Below are 21,287 nucleotides of genomic sequence, written 5' to 3'. Positions count from 1 at the left end.
GTGGGAGTAAGTGCCACAAGTAATCCTTTGTATGAACTGATATGGGTTGGACTTCATGGTTTTTTAATACTTAATCTGGATAGCGAAAGATTTTGGGTAAAATATACTTGAACATTTTATATATATACACTAAGTTGTTGTGCCTATCAGCAAAAACATCTGCTAAAGTTTAATACTTCAGAAAATACATAAGAACCTTGCAACTAAAGAAAATTCAGCCTTAACAAAAAGTAGGACATTTGGTGAGAGGTGGGGTAAGAGAAAGGGGGGTTTATTTAGCAAGAATTTAAATAAAAAAACAGAACTAATAAAATTAACACAACCTTCACAAAAAAGTTGCTGTTTTTATTCTCTACTTTAAATTTAAATTTAAATTGTGACACCCTAACAAAAAGGATTATTTGAAGAAACATTGATTCTTTTAATACAACTTGCAAGAAAAAGAAAACTTTCTAACAAAATGGAACGTCTTAGTTTTAAAACAAATAATTTATGAAGGAAACTTAATTACAAATTGTTGTTATGGACTAGTAACTTTTAACATGCTATCTAACTTGTACAAAACAAAATTTTTAGGTTAATTAATATGAAAAATAAATTTGACACTAATGTCTACATTTAACAAAGTTTACTAAGAAACATTCAAGCTTTGTGTATTTTGAAGTTGTTTTTCTGAAGTTATTATTTATTTTTTCACTAAGTCAGCTTTAAAGTCAATTCCTTTCCAAATAATATATCTGAAAAAGTGCATTAAATTATTGAAAAAATTGTTTAATTTAATCTACATTATATTTATAATACAGAGTAAGAAAATTTATATCATAGTATAATACAACAGCAACTTCGACCAGTCGTTTTTGGACTTTTCTCCATATCTAAAAACAAAGTTTCTTTATGAACAGACAAACCAAAGCAACATATCTTCAGGAAACTTTGTATTAATTTAAAGACACAGCACAGATTTAACACCTGATCCTCCACCGGTTTTCTTGTAAACAAACAAGTTGTTAAGGGCTTAGGACAAGGTTTAGAATAAAACCTAAATAACTGTGAAGAACTGGCTTGGGTGGAAATTAATAAAAATAAGTAAACAAAGCTTAAAAATTAATAACTTAACAAGAAATCTACAAAATTAAAAAATATAGCCTTTTAACACATTAATAAAACATAAAAAGAAGTAGGCTAACATTAAAATTTGTTCCTTGACAACTAAGACAGTAATAAAAAATGGAGTTACTTATATAGAGATGTTCTTACCATCAGGTGAAAGTTGAGGTAATTTTTCACGTGGTACTAAATGCATCACAGTTCTTTTTCCAGGTGCAAGGTTTAGAGCTGCAATATAAAAATTTTATGGGGCATCAGCAGTACAAATAAATAATTAACTAAAGATCTAAAAATTTCGAGATGTTGTTTCAAACCATATGTATGTAAAAAAAGGAAAAAAGTTATGGATTAAACGTTAATAAAAAACATTCTCAGACAACATACCTATAAAAGTGACATTTTCATGGAGAAATCTTCCTTGATATATTAATCTTAAAACATGGAAACTCGTTATTGATTCTTTTTCTTCTGTCCATTCTATGGTTTTAATGGAGACAAATCAGAATTTCTACATTGTGGTAAAATTAAGAAAGCTATATATATCTCGCAAAAAAATACTACGAGATGCTCTACCTTCAGGCCAGTTGTTAAAAACATATTCTGTGACTTCACCAACAGATGTAATTAAAGGAAATATGAATTCTGCTGATTTTCCACTAGCCAATATAAGTTTTAAGCATACCTAAAATACAAAGTTTGAAGTGAATGACAAATATAACTTTTCCACATTTATTGAGTACCAGCTGAAGTGACATATAAAAATTGATTTGTTATGATCTATGTGTTGTAAATCTAAAACTAATAAAATTCCCTGTACGAAAACCCACTTGGCCAAATGTACAGTTGAAAAGTACATCAACTGTCTGTCTGCAAAAATTTCTATCAGAATCTCTTTTAACCATTGTATCTATTAAGTACAGCTTAAAGCTTTCTGATAAATAAGTCCTCCCCGGAGGACTTATTTATCAGAAATGATGGGGCTTGTTGGACGAGGGCCTAATAAATAGGCAACTTGTAAGTCTCTTATTCATATATAATGGCACATTGTTGTTATTTAATACATTTTTTCATTAGGATTATCCTTAAATCTTGAAGCTTGCAAAACAACTTTCTTCAATCATTCTGTAAAGTTTGGACTTGCTATTAATCTATTTCCCAATATTTGATATTTAAGGTGATTTTTGGGCTTTTTTATGCAAATTATCTGGAAAATATGTTACATAACTTTTATTTGGCCATCAGAAACTTTTTCTAGAACTAAAGTAATTGAATTTTAAGCAGATAGTGGTATTTTGGACAAACTTCAAGCTTATAATGTCACATTTCGGTATATCTTTATTATTTATCATTTATACTAATATGGACTAAATACCAAAGCCATTTATACCCTTACTGTTTTTGCTAGGAATATATAGTGATTCTGAAACTGTGAAAACACTGTTTTAATTCTCCATTCAAAGAATCACTGAACATAGGTACACATTCTTTAAAACACAAAGGGAATTTTATTCCCAAAAATTTCCCCTTTCCAAGAAAATGCTTCTAATTCAAAATCTCTTTTTTTACCTGAGAACTTTCTTGATAAAGTTGCTAAGGCTTCCCTTCTTCTCTGCTTACCTATAATTTTGTGTGGCTAGTATCAGTAACTTTGAAAGATATACCCTATACATTGTTTACAGGAGTGACCACCCAGGCATTGAGCTACAAAACCTTTGAGATCTCTGCCCAACAAGACAATGGCCTTAAAAGTGGATCAGATCCACAATCTTTTGGACATAAAAATTGTGAAATGGAATCATGAACAAACTTTGTTGAAAGTTTGTTAAGTGGAGTTCTTTAAGAGGTTGTATTTATCATAAGGGACCAGATCAAAATGTTCGTACATAATTTGTATCAAAAACTTCATAGAAATTTACTAAATCTTATATATTAATTCCCTTGCGTGAGTAAAACTGTGAGTCCACGACACGGAAATCATGGGTCACTTACTTATGACGTGGCTGTACGCTAAAATTTAACTGAAAAAGTTAGGCATGTTAGGCATCGCACATAAAGTGTAAATACATAACCCGCAGCTAATAACGATATAAATATATATACCCTTATGCTAAAAAATCTATATGAGCATATATATATATATAGGTATCGCTACATACGAAACGGTATTAGATATTCACAAAGGATACGTAGCGCTAAATGAAGTTCCTAGCATAAAACGGAAGTATTTATAATATTTCAGGATAGTTTAAGGACTCTTTTTTATGCAAATATATAATGTATTTTTCACATTTTGTGTAACTGAACTTATATCGGTTGCATGCAATATGACAAAAGGATTTTTATTTAACATGTAGTAATTCTGATGTTCTAGATGTTCTTACTCAAATGTTTTTTTTATGACATTTTGTGTTATTTAAGAAAACTTTAAACCTTTTCGAGAGAGTTACTACATGCTATAACACCGAAAAACCTGTGTTTTTTAAAATTCTTAATTGATAGAGGTTTGTGACATAATGGGAAAAATTTACGAGGCTTTTTCACATTTTTTGATTTTGTTGCAGTATTTACATGGGTTTTTAATTTTTGATTTTTTTTTTGGGGAGGGGGAGGGGGGGAAGCCGGGGAAATTATTTACATGGTTTTTTTACATTTAGGGTAAAAAATGTACAGGGAAGGCTGGGGTAACTTTTCATTTATGTTTATACATGGTATATATAATATATACAAACTATTTTGCTTTTCTTATGAAATTTTGTGTTAACATGTTTTATATTAAAATAAGAAATTCAACTCTGACATTATATATATATGTATATAAATTTCTGTTTACCACTCAATTTTTACATTTTATATAAATTATTTGGGACAGAATGGTATAAAATAGATTAAAATACCTGATCTTAGTTGTTTATAATTTACAGGCTGTGTCTGTGAAACTTTAAGGGGAACATTTTGTGTAAGACAATGGCATGACATATACTGATAGAACTGATTTTTGTTGTGTTAGATGTTATATCTGAACCTTTTTGACATTTTATGTTAATTTTGCGAGGAAGGACCATATATACACAAAAGAAGAATTCGATTTTACACCTTGCAAGCTTTTTTTTTCTATATTTTGTATAAATTCTTACCGGGGAGGACTCTGCGCAATATACCTAAATGACTGATCCTTGAAATTTTGTGTAAGATTTAATTGGTAAGGACAAGATACAAAATGTCAAAAAACCCTGATTTTTGTTGAATCAGAAGCACTCGCTACAACCATTCTTTTTTTTACAGTTTGTGAAGCTTTTGTGGGGAAAGAGTGCATGCAGTATCATCGAAATAACTGATTTTTGTTGCAAACTGTTTTGGATTAAAATATTGTTTTTGAGGGCATAAGCAGTAGATATATGTACCAAAATTATTACATTCTGCAAACTTTGATTTTGTCGTTACCTCTCATTTCTTACATTTTGATTAAACTTTTGTGGGAGACCGTTGGTATGCGAAGGACCAAAATAAGAGATTTTAGTATTATTTAGAATTTGTATTTTTTGTTGCAAATTTGGTGCAAAAATTGACATAAAATGAACTTTTAGATTGATTGCTGTTGTTTAACATGACTCTTATATATGACTTTTATATATATTTTATGAAAACATTTGTGACAGAATACTATGTGAGATTTGAAATTTTGTTTACTTTATTGATGGTAAAACAGCATGCAAGTTGCTAAAGGGCCTTTATTAATTTTAGGTTTAAACACCGTTTTTTTTGTTGAAATTAAAGTTTAGTGTCTAAAGTTTAGTGAGGAAGGACCGCATGCAATATATCAAAACATTTTATTGCATTATAATTTATCCTTGCAAATCCCTATTTAACACCTTAGATAAAAATTTCTACTTAGGCACAATTTATTGTTTATTTCTCACATTTTGTATCAACCTTCGGCAGGGTTTGCAATAAACTAACTGACTTTAACATGTGTTTGACATTGATCAGCTTTTTTGTATATATGTGACGTTTTGAGTGATTTAATTTTATGGGTGAGATGTATGTTAAAATGCTTTTGAAAACTTCTTTCTGAATAATTTTCGCATTTCTCAGATGGTCAGAGCAGTAATTGGACACCTTCATTTTTTTTGGTCATTTATATAATAATGCAGATGTAAGATGAGCACTGCTGTATTGTTTTTTTTATTGACGTATATCTGCTACATAAATTAAATGAGAATACAGTGGACTCTTCCACGGGAAACAGCTAGTTTTTCTTATTATTTAATTTTCAATATGATATGCTCTTTTTGAAATCATCAAAATTGTAAGCTTCACGTATAAATTGTATAATTTGAAATAAAGTTAATGTAATTCGTATAAAGAATAATAAATTTTGTTTCATTATACAAAGTTCGTGTATGTTAATTAAACTAATTATTATTGAAAGTGTTTACCCAGCCTCTTTAGTTCATATTAGTACTGCTATCAACAAGGGTCATGCGAAGGGGGTCCTAGTGCATTTAAAGCTCTCATTTAAGCTATGAAAATTGTGCTAGCACAGCAATTGCTCAACTAGAGGCTGCCTAAGATATTAATCCTATTCTCAAAGGATAGATTCATACTTTTATAGTCTCTGACATGACTCAGCCAGGGTTATTAAAATGTTTAGTTGAAACAAAGCACTTCGCATGAGTTTTAAAAAACGAAGTAATTTGTAGTGTTCATACAATAATATGGAAACAGATAAAAACTTTTTGAGACACTCCCTAACTTGCTTGAATTATACCTAGCTATAAGACCACTGTAAAAAATAAGCTCTTACATGATGAGATGGGGCCCTAGGTGAAGCAAAGTAATTATAAGTCCTTTTCATCACATCAAGGCATTTCGATAATACTTTAAAACCTCAAATGATGTTTTTGTGACAAAAAATCCACAAGAAAATACCTCTTTTCACCAAATCATAGCATTTTTTTACCCTGCCACACAAATGCCAGAGCCAAAGAGCTTACCACTGCAAAGTAAAAAAATAATATCATGCTGGAATTATGAATTATGTGCAGGACCTTTGTGATAAAATTTAATTTTCAGTGGCTCCCAACCTTTTCAAGTATCAACAAAGTTCTAAAACTCAATCTTCTTGCTATTTCTTTTTTTTTGGCCAATTGGAAAATCTAGGGGGACATCCAGCCAACAGATTAATCTATTTTTGCAAGTACTTCAGACTTAATGACTTAAAATTTAAACAGCAGAATTTTAACCTATAGCTCTGTTTAATTTGAGGGTTGCCTTTTTTTAGAGCCAGATCAATAGGATTGAAATCGCTATTTGTATTTTGGGAATAATTTGGGTGTCTAGCGGATTAACTGTATCAAATTCAGGGTCATTTACTGAGTAATAGTAAGCATGACCTTTTAGGGATTTTTATAGATGAGTTGCGATTGTTTACAAAGTTCCAAATAAGCGTGACAAGCAAGAAAAGAAGGATCACATAGCCAAATTGAATCTTTATGCTAATTTATGGATGTTTAGGAATAGAAGGTTGAAAATGAATTGGAATTGTTTTTTCTTATCTATTATCTGCTCTGTTTAACAGCAGACATTACCAATTTTAGTGTCAGTTTTATTTTTACACTTAATATTTTCAATCGTCTCAGTCTGATCAAGAAAATGTATATGATTATGCGCTTTTGATAAGCGGTTAATGAGATATAAGGGTTTAAAAATTTTGCTGACGTCAGCAATGGTCTGTAAAAACCTAAAAAAATTTTTTCAGAAATTTGTATACCTGTTGCCTTCATAGTATAGATCTTGAAACGCTGATCAAGAAAATGTATAGGATTATGTCCTTTTGACAAACTGTTGCAGAGATATTGAGGTTAAAAGGTGTTTTGATGACGTCATCAACCCGTCCATTCCAAAACGGATTTGAGGATCCAGGTTTTCGGAAACTTACTCAAATTAGTCCCAGGTGGTCCCTAGTTACCCACGCGGTGAAAAATCATTTACGTCACCACCTCGTTTCCAAGTTATTTGGCCTTGAAGTTTTAAGTGCACTGTAATGGCTTCATTAATATACTTTCCTTTGACGTTAGTATTAGTTTAACGTTAAAGTTTGGTAAATTACAGAAAAATTTTATGGGCAATGTTTTACAGACTTTATCAAAGAAAATAGTGAAGAATATAATCCACTTTGCAAAAGTCACAGTCAGACAGACGGAACTTGCGTATTATTATTTAGATTTCCACATTTTTTGCATTTTTCTCCCTACGAACTAGGTTTGTTTTCACCCTGTAAAATTTTAAAAATGGCGGATGTAGCACAAATGTGATTTGTCAATTGAGCAAAATGTCAATCATCACTACGGCAACAAAGCTGAACTGAATCGCCGAATACTTTAGCAGGGTCTTAAATTAAGATTTCTAGTCTTAAAAATGATTGTAGCAATTAATAGTCCATTCTACTAGTTTTGGCAAACTGGTCATTACTTTCAGAGTATAAAAATTTAATCTATATAACAGGGTTATTAAAGCTGTCAGGGTTTTTAGGGTCTGTGTAGACACCCTCTCTTGGTTGTATATGCAACCCTACTGAAATATTTCAACACCAACACACCACAAAAGCAAACTGCTCCATATAAACATAATAACAACGATATATATCTTTGAAAGAATAGTTACCTTATTCTTTGATGACTGATGAGCCAACGAGGGTTTGGCCACCGTTTTCGGCGATACCGAAGTGGTGGACGGTGCATCGGATGAATTTGACGCTGTTGTTGTTACAGCAGGGTCACTCATAATTTATACACCACCACTTAAAACTTTTAAATAGGTTGATCATTAATTATGATCACTTACATTTGGGTATGAATAAAAAATAATTTATACAAAAAATATTTTTATCATCAGTTGCCAGTCGGTTTTTTCTCTTTCTTAAATTTTACCTTGCATTTTCATAACACTGAATATAAAGTGTGTAAAAAACGGAACGAAACAAAGTAAAGATTGTATCACCTTCTCTGCACATTTGAGACATTGCTCAATCTAAATACTACGATTTAATTTGCAAGCCTTCTTGCAATTAGATTTTTTGAAACAATGTAGCATGACAAATGTGTAAAACACAAATTTGATTTTAATTTTGCTGTTTTGCACAGTTCGAATTAGCCAGGTTCATGAACGAATATGTACATTACCGAACATACGCCGTAGTCAAAGATCCTTCTTTTAAAATGGCACATTTTGTTGCAGTTTATGAATTCATCCGGTCATCATTTCTGCAGTTCAGTCAGTACTTTTTTTGAAGTCTAGCAACGATTATTATTTTGCATTTTAATACATGCAACGGGTTATACATTGTTTATTTGAAACTAGGTTTATTTTAATTTAGAATGCAAGTGCTAGTGTGCTAAAGCTGAAGCTATTAGGTATTGTTTTTTTCCATTTTTTTAGACAGCTATAAGCAGGTCATGTATTTCTATTTTTTAATTCTCTTGTAAGGGGACATTTGTCTCAACTCAGGTCCTGTTAGGTATCCCTGTTCTTCATGCTTAAAACATGTGGCAAAAACACGCAAAGCACTTCATGTGGCAAGCATATTTCTGATAAAAATATCAACAATTTATGAAGACTTCTACGGTAAATTGGATTTTGTTTGCAGTCCCTGTCTTTCTTGTAATTTGCCCTTTTCTAAGGAGGAGTCATTGGCGACAAAATCAATATCTATAGCTATAGTGATAAAACCTGTGATTGGGAACAGCTTAAAAATGGCCAATTTCAACATTAATGGTCTGTCAGTCAGGGTAAACACTTAATTAGGTGACAGTATGTTAATTAGGGCATACCACCTAATTAGGCGACACATTGTAGACTAGTTAGGCCGTATGTAAGAAAAAATCGCAACAATCTTTGTTCAGAATGGCTAGTCTACGGGACCGTGATTTACGCAAGTAAGAATTATGTTAACATGAAATATATAACCTAATTAGGTTAAGTGTGGCCTGTTTAGGTGACGATAGTAAAACGCAATAATTAACGAAGAAACTATATCACAAAACGCAAAAAATTTTTGTGAAAGACTATCTTCATTAAATTATTGAGATGAATGTGGTAACAATTATTTTTGTTTTGTAATGTTTCTTTTTTATTCATATCCAGTTTTAACAACGTTAAAATCTTCGCGAACACTACATTTAGTTTTCCCCTGTGGCGTGGATGGCTGCAATCCATTATTTAAAATAACAAATAGTGCCACACAAGGTTTGGGCCATAAGTTGCCAATGTGCGATGCGAATATGATGGTAATTGGTCAAAATTGTCTGAAAAGTGGGCAGATTTGATTCACATAAAAATTGTAGTGCGAAACACAGCCCTTCCAAATTAGCGAAAATGTCCGACTGCAAAAATGAGCCGCCATTAAGTCAACGGCAAAAAAATTGCGACGGCAAAATTTTGCAAAATTAACGACAGCAATTTTAACAACAGCAAAACTAACTAATTAAATTTATTGGGGAGACTGGACATTTCCGTAGCTCGTTTCCAACTTTCGTCTGACAAAACGTTCAATAGATTTCCATCTTGGTCGGACACACCCACTTTCAGATCTAAGAATTATTGAATAGTCCTGGTCCAATTAATCCACAAGCAAGCCTATTCATAGCCAACCTGATCATCCTAATTCATTGACTCCTGAATTAGTTAAAAGAACTACGTAGACATGAATCTCTTTTGCCTGGCCCCTTCGTCATTGTTAACCAGGTCTTACACAAGAAATCCAGCCATGCGGTTCTTAACTAATGCAGAAGTGAATGCTGACGGAGCATGGATGAAGCAAGGCCGCAAAACTGCACTTACAGGCGGAACAGACATTTTACCATGGATTTAAATGTAGATAATTTCTTTATTTGACAAAACAATTAGAAACCATAGCAGGTCCGAATTTAATGGATTTTTTTCTTTATGCCACAAGTGTTATTCAATTTTAAAAACCAAACCCACGTGCAGTATAATTTTTTTTTCTGTGTAAATTTTGTTAAAATGAACTTTCCGAATAAATTTTGAAGTTTTATTTAAGCCACGTGGATAAAGATTTTTTTTAATTTGAAAACAAAGCATATTTTTGCCTATTTGTTTGTAATGACCTGAAAAATAATCAATAAATTTATGAAAAAAGATTGAGAGACTCGCTATACTTAGAAGCTCGCTCATCGTGTTTGGGGTTCACGATTCAAAACGTCCCCCCACTTTTCTACTGCAAAATGAATGCGCAACATACAGTACCGCCTGAATGTAATGTTACTTGTGCACGATATATCACCTTTACATGAGCGTCAGAACTTTCGATTTTATTATATATCCATTGTTAAATACATGATCTATTTTTGCATGTCAAAAACAATAGACTTTGTGTCCCGCACATGAAATTTAACGATCGCATGAAATTTTCGTATCGCTTATTGTTTTTTATAATTACTGCAGCTGCTAAGGGATTAACACAAAAAAATGTTTACAAAGGTAATTACCCTTCGTGTCTCTATTGTTTCAGCACACGAACATCTTTTATTCGCACATAAATTTATTTGTTAAAGTATCTCCGATTTCGTAAACGCGTAAGCGAATGTTATTGTTTTGCACACGAAAGAAATGTTATATGTTTTGTCTATACATCAGCGAGCTATAAAGATTTAAAAATTTAAAAATGACGAACGGCGATAGAATTGCTTTTTTAGATCGCGTTTTAAAAATTAAACAACGAAGAACGGCGATAAAAAAGCTTCGTTAGATCACATTTTAAAAATTTAAGAACGAGAAGCGGCGGTAGATATGCTTTTTTAGGTTGCTTTTTAAAATTTTAAGAACGAAGAACGGCGATAGAAAAGCTTTGTTGTTTTTTAGGTTGCATTTTAAAAGCTTAAGAACAAAAAGCGACGATAGAAATGATTTTTTAGATCGCATTTTAGAAATTGAAGAACAAGTTTTTATTAAATATTTGTTCTTAAAAAAAACTTTTTTTAGCGCAATGAAAAAAATAAATATTTCTGAGAATATATAAATAAAACTTTTTAGCACGATAAGAAAACACACTTGCAAAAAAACCTTTTTATTTTTTATGATTATAAATATCTAAACTTTTAAGCACAGTTACAAAGAGTGTTATTCCCGAACATTATAGTTGATATTTTGTGATTGTTAACACATTTAAACAATAACATGCATGTCTTAAATTGGAACAAAAGTTTTTCGTATATATTATTGTTAACACACACACCTATAGATAATAATAGAAACATGCAAAATACGTGTGATAACAATAGACACATAAGTTTTTTATGTAAACATGACATCGTTACGGACATCGTGAAATGCTGGTACATGTAACATTACATTCAGGGGGTACTGTAGCACACATAACATCCTTTGCACGTGCGTTTTACATCGCACGCGTTACTTGATTCAAATACTTTTGAAAAAGACTGATGTGTGGTATGATTTAACAAAGACTTGTTTGATGAAATAAACAAGTAGCTAGCAAGATTAGTAAGTTGGAAAGAGTACTTTCATTTTTGTGCAGTCTATAAACCACTATGTCAAAATTTTGCCGTCATGGAGGTCGACCACGATGGCATTCACAACGGCAAAAGCTAAATGCCGTCATGCATTCAGAGGGCTGGAAACACAATGATTTCAACGTATTTACAACAGAAAGTTTTCGTTCGCCTAGTTAGACTACGGGTCACCTAATTAAACTACATCACGTCGCCTAACTAAACAACTCGCCTAATTAGGTCATGCCACCTAATTAGGTGTTTACCCTGACTGTCTGTCATCCAAACTGGACTACGTTGAACTTCTGCTTTATGTATTGGTCCAACTTTGGACATAAGCAAATTTGTCTTAAGTTGGTACAGGCCTTACTATTAGGTTTTTTGCACATGTGCAAGCATTTCTTTTGGCAGAAAATATAAACAACAGACTTCAGTAATAAAAGAAATCCATCAAAAAAGAAATATTCCCTCAAAATTAGTAAAATGTTTTTAAGAAGAAATAAAAGAATATAGTTTAAATTTAATTCCAGTTCCTCTTGAATCTTATGCTACCCCAAAGAATCTTTAATCTTCATTAATTACCATTTCACCCTGTGCGAGTCCTGCTTTTTTACCTACACAAAAGTGCGAGCATGCCCATTGTTCTCAAAATGAAATCAAAACAACAATATCACATGGAAAGTGGTCTATTGACAAAGGAATCTCCTGATTTTTAAACTGTGTCGGATGGGACAAACTCAACTGTACACAAAAGACCCTTGCAATTTTAAAACATGTGCTCCCAGAAAGAAAGACTTTTAGAATATAGTTAAACTTTAAAATGATTCTGCCTCTCTATTTACGTACGTAAAGTTGCAATAATTCCATCAAAGATATCTGAGTCATAATTATTTAGCTAGTCATTACGCACACAACAATCCAGATAAAAACATCTCCAATGCTTTTAAAATATGCTGTTTCGTCCAAAATAAAGGAATTACACTCCACTCTTTTCCTAAGACTGGTTGGAGTCCTACTTAACAGGCAGAATGTAGCTGACTCTTCTAAACGACACAAGATCAGATCTGCTTCATGAAGACACTTTTACCCTGTGTTTTCCTTTGTATGTTGATGACTTAAAATCTGTCATCAATTCAAATTACCACCATCTATTTGCAGATGATACAATAATTATTTCATTCTATAAACTTAGATACCCTTGTCTTGCAGGTCGGGTTAGGAATTTCGCAAGGCGACCTCTGGCTAAAAAATAATAAAATGACTATTAATACGGACAAAACTGAAACAATCTTTTTTGCAACCACAGCCAATTAAAAAAGTTGAGAACAAAACTATCAAGGAGCAAAAAAGTTAAATATCTCGGGTAATCAAGAAATGCAATGGGAAGAGCACATTAATGACATAAGTAGAAAAATACTAATTAAATATTCTAAAATAAGAACCACTGCATCTTGTTTAACACCTTGCAATTAATGCACTTGTCATGCCATATTCGAACTACCGCTCCTTGGTATAGGCTTGTGCCATCCAAGGTAGATTTAGAAAACTAGAAAAACAATTAAAATGTGTTCGTACCTTTCTTGGGACATTCACCAACAAGAGGGCCTTCAAAAAATAGGTTCACACTTCCCTTGGTCAACACGGAATCTGGGGAAAAAGCCTTCCCGTTTAGAGCCGACAAAAATGTCGAATAATCTTCCAGACCAAGTGACGAAGTCTGCTTTCTTTTAAAACTTCTATCTCTAATGTATATTTGGCAAATTCTAATGTAGATCACTTTTTAATTTTTGTTTTTATTCTTTTTTATTTCCATTTTCACAGATTGTAAAATATGTTACTATGTTTGATTGAGCTGAGGCAGTCTTAAGTTTATCATTTTTTGTTTTTTGTTTTTGTTTCAGTGGCCCCCAGTGAAACATTCCATTAACCATAGGTTTTTATGATTTTCTGGGCTAGCCACTTTGAATATTTGTTATTTTTATTATTATTTTCCCCGCATGGCGGGGACTATGGTAACTCTCTCATATTGAATTGCTGCCGAGGGTAACTGTACCCTGGTCTCCTGCACAAAGTGCAATAGTTATAACCACTATACTATGGCACCACATACAAAATCAAAACAAGCCAGTAAAAGCTCTGTTATAAATAGATCAGACACATTCTTTCATTTTGTTCAATTTTGTTGTTTATTTTCTGTAGGTCAATATATCAATTTGTTTTTTTTCTTGATTTAGATCAAGCATGATTAAATAATTTTAAAAAAATCTAATTTTGATTTTGGTGTTTTGGTGTCAAAGATGTCGGGAAAACTAAATGCTACAAAGTCATCTGTGTCTTACATAGACTTGAATAAGCCAGCACAAACATTTAAATTTGTTATGGGATTGTGTGCTATAATATTTGTTGCAGCAGTGGCATTTTTTTCTATCTTGCGGTTGAAATTTCGACAAATTTATGCTCCAAGATTGCTTCTTATTGAAAACAAAATATTTACAATTGGTGCTCATAGCAAATCATACTTTGCTTGGATTACTCTTGCATTTACAGTAACAGATGAAGATATCTATGCCTTTGCTGGCATTGATGCTTTAGTCTTTTTACGTTTTCTTCGTCTTGTTTTGAAGTTGGCACTATTAACATTACCGTATGGAATGATCGTTCTTTTACCTATCAATATTTATGGAAAGAATAAGCTAAGTGACGGCTTGGACAAATTAAGCATGTCAAATGTATCTCAACATTCATATACTATATGGTTCCATTGGTTTGCTGTGTGGCTATATTCACTTATTGTGTATTACCTGACTTATAAGGAATGGCATGTATATATCAGATTCCGTCAGAGATATCTTAAAAAGGGTACTGGAAGTCAATTTGCTATTCTTGTAAAGAATATACCATCTGAGGTAAGATATATCTTCAGTAATTTGTCACAAACCTTAACCAATTTATCTAACATTGTAAAACCTCATCACAAAGAAAAGAGGGTTTTTAATCAAGTCATAAACATTTAGTAGGAAGTTTATGGCAGAACTAAAAAACAAACTATGTATTAAAACAGCACTTATACCTTATGGTTGTGTCTTTGTGGGAAAGTGTATTCGTACAAGTTATAGTCAACAAGAGTGCTCAATCATACTTCTTAATCATAGGTGTTATGTTGTTCTGAAGTTAAGAAACAATTTACACCACATGGCAACATAAATGTAATATTTTTTTTTTTGTGAGATTGTTTTACAACCTAATTTTTTGTAGTTAACAGATGACAGCACGTTAAAAGCCACTTTAGACAACCTGTTTCCAAACAAGGTATGCCAATTTTGCTGACAAATGTTATTTGTTATTTGTATGAACAGTCAATGATTTATTGCACTCTAGATATTTGGAGTCCACGTTATCAAAAACTTGAAGAATTGGGATCAATTAATTGAAAAACATGATATATATGTTCGTAAATGGGAAGGGGCGAAGGTAAAAGACCTGAATGTTGATAAATTTCATTTGTTTGTTTAGTATTACATAGTTTTTATTTTGTTAATTTATTTGTTCTGTGTCCATAGCTGTATTTTGAAACTGAAAACAAACGACTCATGAAGCGTAAATATATATGCGGGCCACAATATGATGCACTGCAAAAATACGAGAACGAATTAGAGGTGTGTATCTATCTATCCTTGATATTTCCAGCATCATTTTGATCTACAACAGAAACATAATCAGAGTCTGTTTCAAATACCTTATTTCAGGAAATTAATAAGTCACAAAATGCTCCTTATTAAAGTGTAAAGAAAATATCCAGGATGTTCAAAAAGTTATGAGTTGATTTGAAACCTGTAATTAAAGTATAAAAATATTTTTTCTTTGCAATCACAATACAAAGCTCCCTTACATACACATACTTCGTTTTTCTTGTTTAATTGGCAAAAAAAATAAAAATCCTCCTAGTACCGTACATCTAATGTGATTGAGACAGGCTGCAGGACAGCTTATATTGTAAATGTGTTAAAGAAAACAAGAGAAACTGATTTTCAATTAACTCATTCTAAAAATAAAGACAAACATATTTCCTGATTTGCGTTATTTTATTGCTTTTTGGAAGTTGTTATAGGCATTTATGTTAATTTCCTTTGTTTTAATTTTGTGATCGTTAATTTTATGCATCATTAATTTCCTGGAATAAGGTGTTGATTTTATTGTCATTTATGAAGTTAGAAAAGTATACATGATAGGAATGTTACAATATGCACTTCATGGGAGATTTCAGAAATGTTATGTGAAAATGATAGAGGACAAAGTTAAAATGCAAATTACAAATATCCATCTTTTAAAATTGTGTAATTTTCTAATTTAATTTGTGTTAATTAAATTTGTTTCTATTTTTAGTTAATACAGGAGGAGTTAATTCGAGAAAAACACGCAAGTCATAAATCTTCACAATGTGCCTTTGTATTTTTTAAATCGTTAAAATCTAGAACTGCAGCACTGCAAAGTATATGGAGCAAAGACCCTCTTCTTTACAATGTTTCTTTGGCTCCTGATCCTGAAGAAGTAGTTTGGCATAACATTGCCTACCCGTATTACTTAAGGTTTGGTTTATCTATGAAACTTTCTAAAAGTTTGTTGAGGAGGTCCAATCAGTGATTTAAATTTTTATACCATTTTGTTTTTAGGAACACGCGAATTTTTATTGGTTTTGTGGTTGTCTTTTTTTTGGTCATCTTTTGGGCTGTTCCCATCTCCTTCATATCGTCACTATCTCATTTCGAGACTGTTGCAAAAGAATTCAAATGGTTAGATAAAAGTAAGACATTTTTGAAAGGAATTCCTGATATTTATTGAACACCTATACTGTGTTTTTTTGTAAAGGGAAAATTTTTTATAATAAAATGAGCCTCAAAAATTTAAGAAAATCCCCAGCCTCAATGTGTTAAGATTCAATTTTTGGAGACCTTCATATTTACATTTACAGTTACTATATTGCTATAATTTCACATCACAATCAAGTTTCGTTATTTCCAGTCAAACATACATCCTAACAAAGTTCTATCTTAAAAATAACAAAATAGGCTTTTTTCCAATATAAAATAAAAGATGTCTTAAATGAAGTACATAACTATAATTTATTTACAGTTGTCGATAAAATATCGCAGTTATTTATAATGAAAACAAAGAAAATAGAGGAATAAAAATTAAGAAAAAATTTAAGAAAATTTCAGTCTTGTTCAGGCATTTTGTTATGAAAATTAAGGCTCAGGTCGAAAAACAGTTTTCTTATAAAAAATCGTGTAATCAATCCTCTAAAATTTAAAGTAGCATTAATGCATGAATTTTAGCTGAAACGAAATTTTGATGGGCAGTAGCTATGCATATATGCAGCTAAAACGAATGGAAAATTAAAGAGTATTTTTTTTACTAAATCTATGCATATAGTTTTATCTTGATGAATGACTACACTTACTGCCAAACATAACCAATACAACATTTAAAATTTTGTTTCAGTTGCATCTGGCTTGTCCAACATTGTGATCAGCTTTATAGAAGGTGTTCTTCCGGTGGCATTATTAGCAGCCTTCTACCTGCTTTTGCCTTACGTAAGTAAAACTAACACTTTATAAAATGCCTTGTAGAATGTCTTTCCGGGAAAAGTGTTTAATTGCTCCCTGTTGAAAATGAAAAATATGGATGTGCTATGATAAAGATTCACCTATGTATACACACTGTCCGGATAAACTATCTGCGTTCATCACTAAAATATTGCCGCACGTAGTGTAGTGGGTTCGTGTGCGGCTCCCACTTCGTGGACCGCGGATCCCAGTTCGGGGACCGCGGATCCCAGTTCGGGGACCGCGGATCCCAGTTCGGGGACCGCGGCTTCCAGTTTGGGGACCGCGGATCGAATCCCACTCGCTACCAGACAGTATGTTAGTGATAAGCAAAGGAGTTCTTCTTTAATATGTACAATTGTTGTATGGATGTGAAAGCCTATTTAAGTTAAAAAGTACCAATTTTTGATGTGGTGCAGTAAAACTTTCGTTATACAAACATTTTTTTAAAATTTTCTTTAGATTCTATTTTTTATTGCGCGATTTCAAGGGAGAACATCCAAAAGTAACATGTCTATGATGGTGTTCAAATGTCTTTACGTGTTCCAGGTAAACAGAAGAGCTATATTTTATAACGCTTTGTTCTTATTCACATTTTAATGACTTATCTGTTTCGTTTTTTTAGACGTTTAATACATTTTTCATCTACATTATTTCTGGATCGGTTATGAAGTACCTTAGTAATATACTAGACCATCCTACTCAGATTCCACAATTGCTTGCAAAATCGCTACCATCTCAGGCTGGATTCTTTATCAACTACCTATCCCTCTCTTCGTTTGTGGGCTTGGCGGTTGAAGTAACAAGATTAGTCCCGCTTATTCTAACTGCCATCAAATTGAAATGGTGAGACGATGTTTGATTGTTGTTGTGGAAAACAAGTGAAGTTCATCTGATAACCTTTAACCTTTTTTTATACAGGATAGCAAAAACACAACGGGAACGTTTGGATGCATGGAGACCAAAGCGTGCAGAATATGAAGTTATGGTAATAACCCTACAATATGTTTTATTCAACCAAATTTAATATAAGAAAGCCGTATATAAACCAAAATAAATTGTGAAATGCCAGATAAAAGCGAGTCGTTTTGATATAAAAGCGATGACTATACAGAACCATGTCTCACATTTCCCCACTACCCCTTTCCCAACAATTATGTTACTAGGAGTATAATTTTTTAGTTCAGTCATCGCATTTTATTCTCATACAGGACTTAATTATTTATTAAGTTGTTGCAGGATGAATGCAGACACAGCGATGTCGAATATAGCCTTTATTCCAAAAATTGTTTCAAGTTATCAGTTTCAGTTTTACTTTCAATTTTAGTATTCGCAAGCACTGTTATTTTTCTTGATTGGTATATCCTACTCAATTTTGTCTCCCATCATCATTCCGTTCTTCGTTATATACTACGCATGCGCGTACACAGTATGGGTATATCAACTTTTACATGTGTATATACCTGAATATGAACACGGTGGAAAGTTTTGGCCGGAAGTCTTTTACAGGTAAATTTTGTTCTACTAAAGTTCTGCAAACAAGTTCTATAAACAACACAAAACTCAAATCCTTCAGTTATCGAAGCAATTGCTAAGCAACAGCCTTGTAGTGAGTAAATTTGAATATAAGAAAGGGAAGAGAAAAAACAAAAATAAAAGCAGCAGTAGTTTCTAGACATATCCTGCTGTAAGAGTTATGTACCTTGTACCTGTAAAGTTATATACGTTCCATGTAAAAATAAAGTTATATACGTTCTATGCAAAAAACTACGCTACCTTTTAACTGAATATGCCAACGCGTGAATTCGATCTTAATAAATAAATGACATTCCGGTCACATTAAAATTTGTGTGTTTGCTTATAAAAAAAGTCGTCTATCATGCTTTTCGCGAAATTATGTACGTCCGCGAAATATTCAAGATACGTCGCAAATATCACGAAATGCAAAAAAATTGTGAAAGCACTCGCACAAAGAAGTCAAACGCTGCCACCAAAATCATAACAAAAGTCATCGAAAGTACAACTGTGTTTTTTTGTTGTAACAAGGCTTTTCTTACCAAAATAATTTAATATTTTAACATCATTCGCGAATAATAATATTCACGAAATGTTATAGAATCATCTACGAAAGTTAATTCCCGTGAAATGTAGTGTTTTTTTTTTACTCTCGCAAATAGCTAACACTCCTTCGTTTTGTTTTAGAATACTCTTCTGCATGGTTGTTTTTCAGCTGCTGATGATTGGTGTATTTTTACTAAAAGGAATGTGGTATTGTGCAATTTTTGTTTCGCCCGTGGTTTTACTAACCATCACATATTGGTGGTTCGTTAACCATAAATTCGTACCTTGTGGTGAGTACCTAGCTTTAAGTGAAGCTGGCGACACTAAATATGCAGAAAAGAAATTTCTAGAGGTATGTCAATTCCATGTTTGTTTGTTTCAGCTAAAGTATTGTTTAGTGTCCTCCAGTACTGCTTCCTAAGTGGTCATTTTAACCTCATTAAACAAGGAAATCATAAGGGTAAAAATTTTTGCCAGAAGAAATTTTTGCAGAACTTAATTTGGCGATTTTGGAATCCATCACCTTGCAACACTACTGCGTAAGTGGTCATTTAACCTAAAAAAAAAAACTAAAAAAACTAGGAAAATATATCTGAGATAAGAAAGTTTTACAGAACTTATTTTTGCGATTTTGGGTCTGATTCGCAAATTAAGTTCCTCAAAAATGCATCGTTTCTGCATTTTCTTAGTTTAAACTTCCAATCATAAAAATAAATTATGCATTTTGCTTTCATCGCTTAGGAAAGAAAAGAAACCCGGTTCTTCGTCTAATGTTTTAACCCGAGCTTTGTAATATAGCTTGTCTGGCGCTCTGTTTTAAAATATTTCATCTGCAACTTTAACCAGACACTGCTGAATTTCTGACGTGAATTAGTTTTGATACAGGACGTTCGCAAAAGGTACATACGTGATTTGCTCGTGCCAGAAGTATTTGAGGTCACTTCTGACAGACTTACTGATATAGATGATTACATCCCAATCACTTCAATGAACGACACAGACGAAGATGCACAAGAAATGAGAGAAAATGGACGATTGCTTGGTAGATAATGAACCTCTACTGCCTGCGTTGTAAAAATATTTGTTGTTGGTAAATTTGGGTTGTGTTAACTGAAGCATGTATTTCTATTCACAAAGCACTAACTTTTCAAAGTAGATGTCTTGGAGAATTGTTAAATAGACAACTTTTCGGGTTTTGTTTTGTTTTGTTTTTTTTGGAAATTTAACGAAATTCGCAAAAATTGCTGTCCGTATGGTACAGTTTTTGTGTTTTGAAAAATATTTCATATCACCAGAATAGATCTTTGAAAGTAGTTATTTTGGGGGAAATCACCATTCTAAAAACTGTTGCGCCCAAGGAAAATATTGTGCAACTGAAATTTTTGCTTATAACAACATTCACCGTGATATTATTTTCCTTGAAGTCCTTGTAAATTATATTTGAATACAATTTCGCTCTAACTGCAAAACCCAGTGAATAAAGACAAGCGGGTTGTGTAATTCGCGAATGTTTTTGTTGTTAAAGTTTGTTTGTTTCTCGATTGTGAGTGTAAATTCTTAATTGTATAGACGCACTATTTTTATTTTTGTAGACTTTATTTGGAAAATATATTGCCGTTATTCTATGTCTAAACCGCAATCTTTTTCTGCGTTTTCAAAAGCTTTTTTTTTAATTTTCCCAAATGCGAAAAAAACTTTTAGAAGATTAATATTTCCAACTTCACTCGAATTCGTAAATTTAATTTTTGCATATTTTAGAATAAACTTCGCCATCATCTTGCATTTCGATATTATTCTGGTTTGTTGTGATCCTACAAATAAAAAATCTACTCACGAATAAGGTCCCAAATTTTGATAGCCTCTTTTGCGGCCTAATGTCCTGCTATAATTAACCTATCAGGATTTACTTTTTTAAGCACTTATTTTCGGACTAATGTGCGTCCGAAAATTTAATTGCTCAAATTTTCCTTTTTAATTTATTTTCCAT

General features: G+C 32.2%; 2 protein-coding genes across 2 annotated transcripts; one reads left to right on the top strand and one right to left on the bottom strand.

Moving 5' to 3' along the window:
* Positions 1 to 442: 442 nt before the first annotated feature.
* LOC130655483 (ubiquitin-like protein 3) lies at positions 443 to 8,060 on the bottom strand. The gene is made up of 5 exons (XM_057458246.1): positions 7,771 to 8,060; positions 1,681 to 1,789; positions 1,492 to 1,584; positions 1,258 to 1,335; positions 443 to 875 (listed from the first exon to the last, which is right to left on the bottom strand). The coding sequence occupies exons 1-5, from the start codon at positions 7,888 to 7,890 to the stop codon at positions 820 to 822; spliced, it is 456 nt and encodes a 151-aa protein (XP_057314229.1). The 5' UTR covers positions 7,891 to 8,060; the 3' UTR covers positions 443 to 819.
* Positions 8,061 to 8,299: 239 nt separating this feature from the next.
* Positions 8,300 to 20,933, top strand: LOC130655477 (uncharacterized). The gene is made up of 15 exons (XM_057458239.1): positions 8,300 to 8,379; positions 8,483 to 8,519; positions 13,871 to 14,542; positions 14,892 to 14,945; positions 15,015 to 15,107; positions 15,197 to 15,292; positions 16,020 to 16,222; positions 16,307 to 16,437; positions 17,136 to 17,227; positions 17,702 to 17,788; positions 17,865 to 18,085; positions 18,161 to 18,227; positions 18,567 to 18,748; positions 19,442 to 19,652; positions 20,186 to 20,933. Exons 3-15 carry the CDS (start codon positions 13,934 to 13,936, stop codon positions 20,348 to 20,350), a joined length of 2,211 nt encoding a protein of 736 aa, XP_057314222.1. The 5' UTR covers positions 8,300 to 8,379; positions 8,483 to 8,519; positions 13,871 to 13,933; the 3' UTR covers positions 20,351 to 20,933.
* The last annotated feature ends 354 nt before the right edge of the window (positions 20,934 to 21,287 follow it).

This window comes from Hydractinia symbiolongicarpus, chromosome 8 (genome assembly GCF_029227915.1).
Source record: "Hydractinia symbiolongicarpus strain clone_291-10 chromosome 8, HSymV2.1, whole genome shotgun sequence".
Taxonomy (NCBI): domain Eukaryota; kingdom Metazoa; phylum Cnidaria; class Hydrozoa; order Anthoathecata; family Hydractiniidae; genus Hydractinia; species Hydractinia symbiolongicarpus.
The sequence above is the reverse complement of the archived record's forward strand: the minus strand, read 5'-3'. Positions and strand labels throughout refer to the sequence as shown.

Coding starts and splice junctions, on each gene's coding strand:
- LOC130655483 (XM_057458246.1), bottom strand. CDS start 7,890: ATGAGTGACCCTGCTGTAACAACAACAGCGTCAAATTCATCCGATGCA. Junction 1,585..1,680: donor TTTTAACAACTGGCCTGAAG/GTAGAGCATCTC, acceptor TTAAAACCATAG/AATGGACAGAAGAAAAAGAA. Junction 1,336..1,491: donor TGAAAATGTCACTTTTATAG/GTATGTTGTCTG, acceptor TTTATATTGCAG/CTCTAAACCTTGCACCTGGA.
- LOC130655477 (XM_057458239.1), top strand. CDS start 13,934: ATGTCGGGAAAACTAAATGCTACAAAGTCATCTGTGTCTTACATAGAC. Junction 18,086..18,160: donor ACTGCCATCAAATTGAAATG/GTGAGACGATGT, acceptor TTTTTTATACAG/GATAGCAAAAACACAACGGG. Junction 18,228..18,566: donor GTGCAGAATATGAAGTTATG/GTAATAACCCTA, acceptor TTTCAATTTTAG/TATTCGCAAGCACTGTTATT.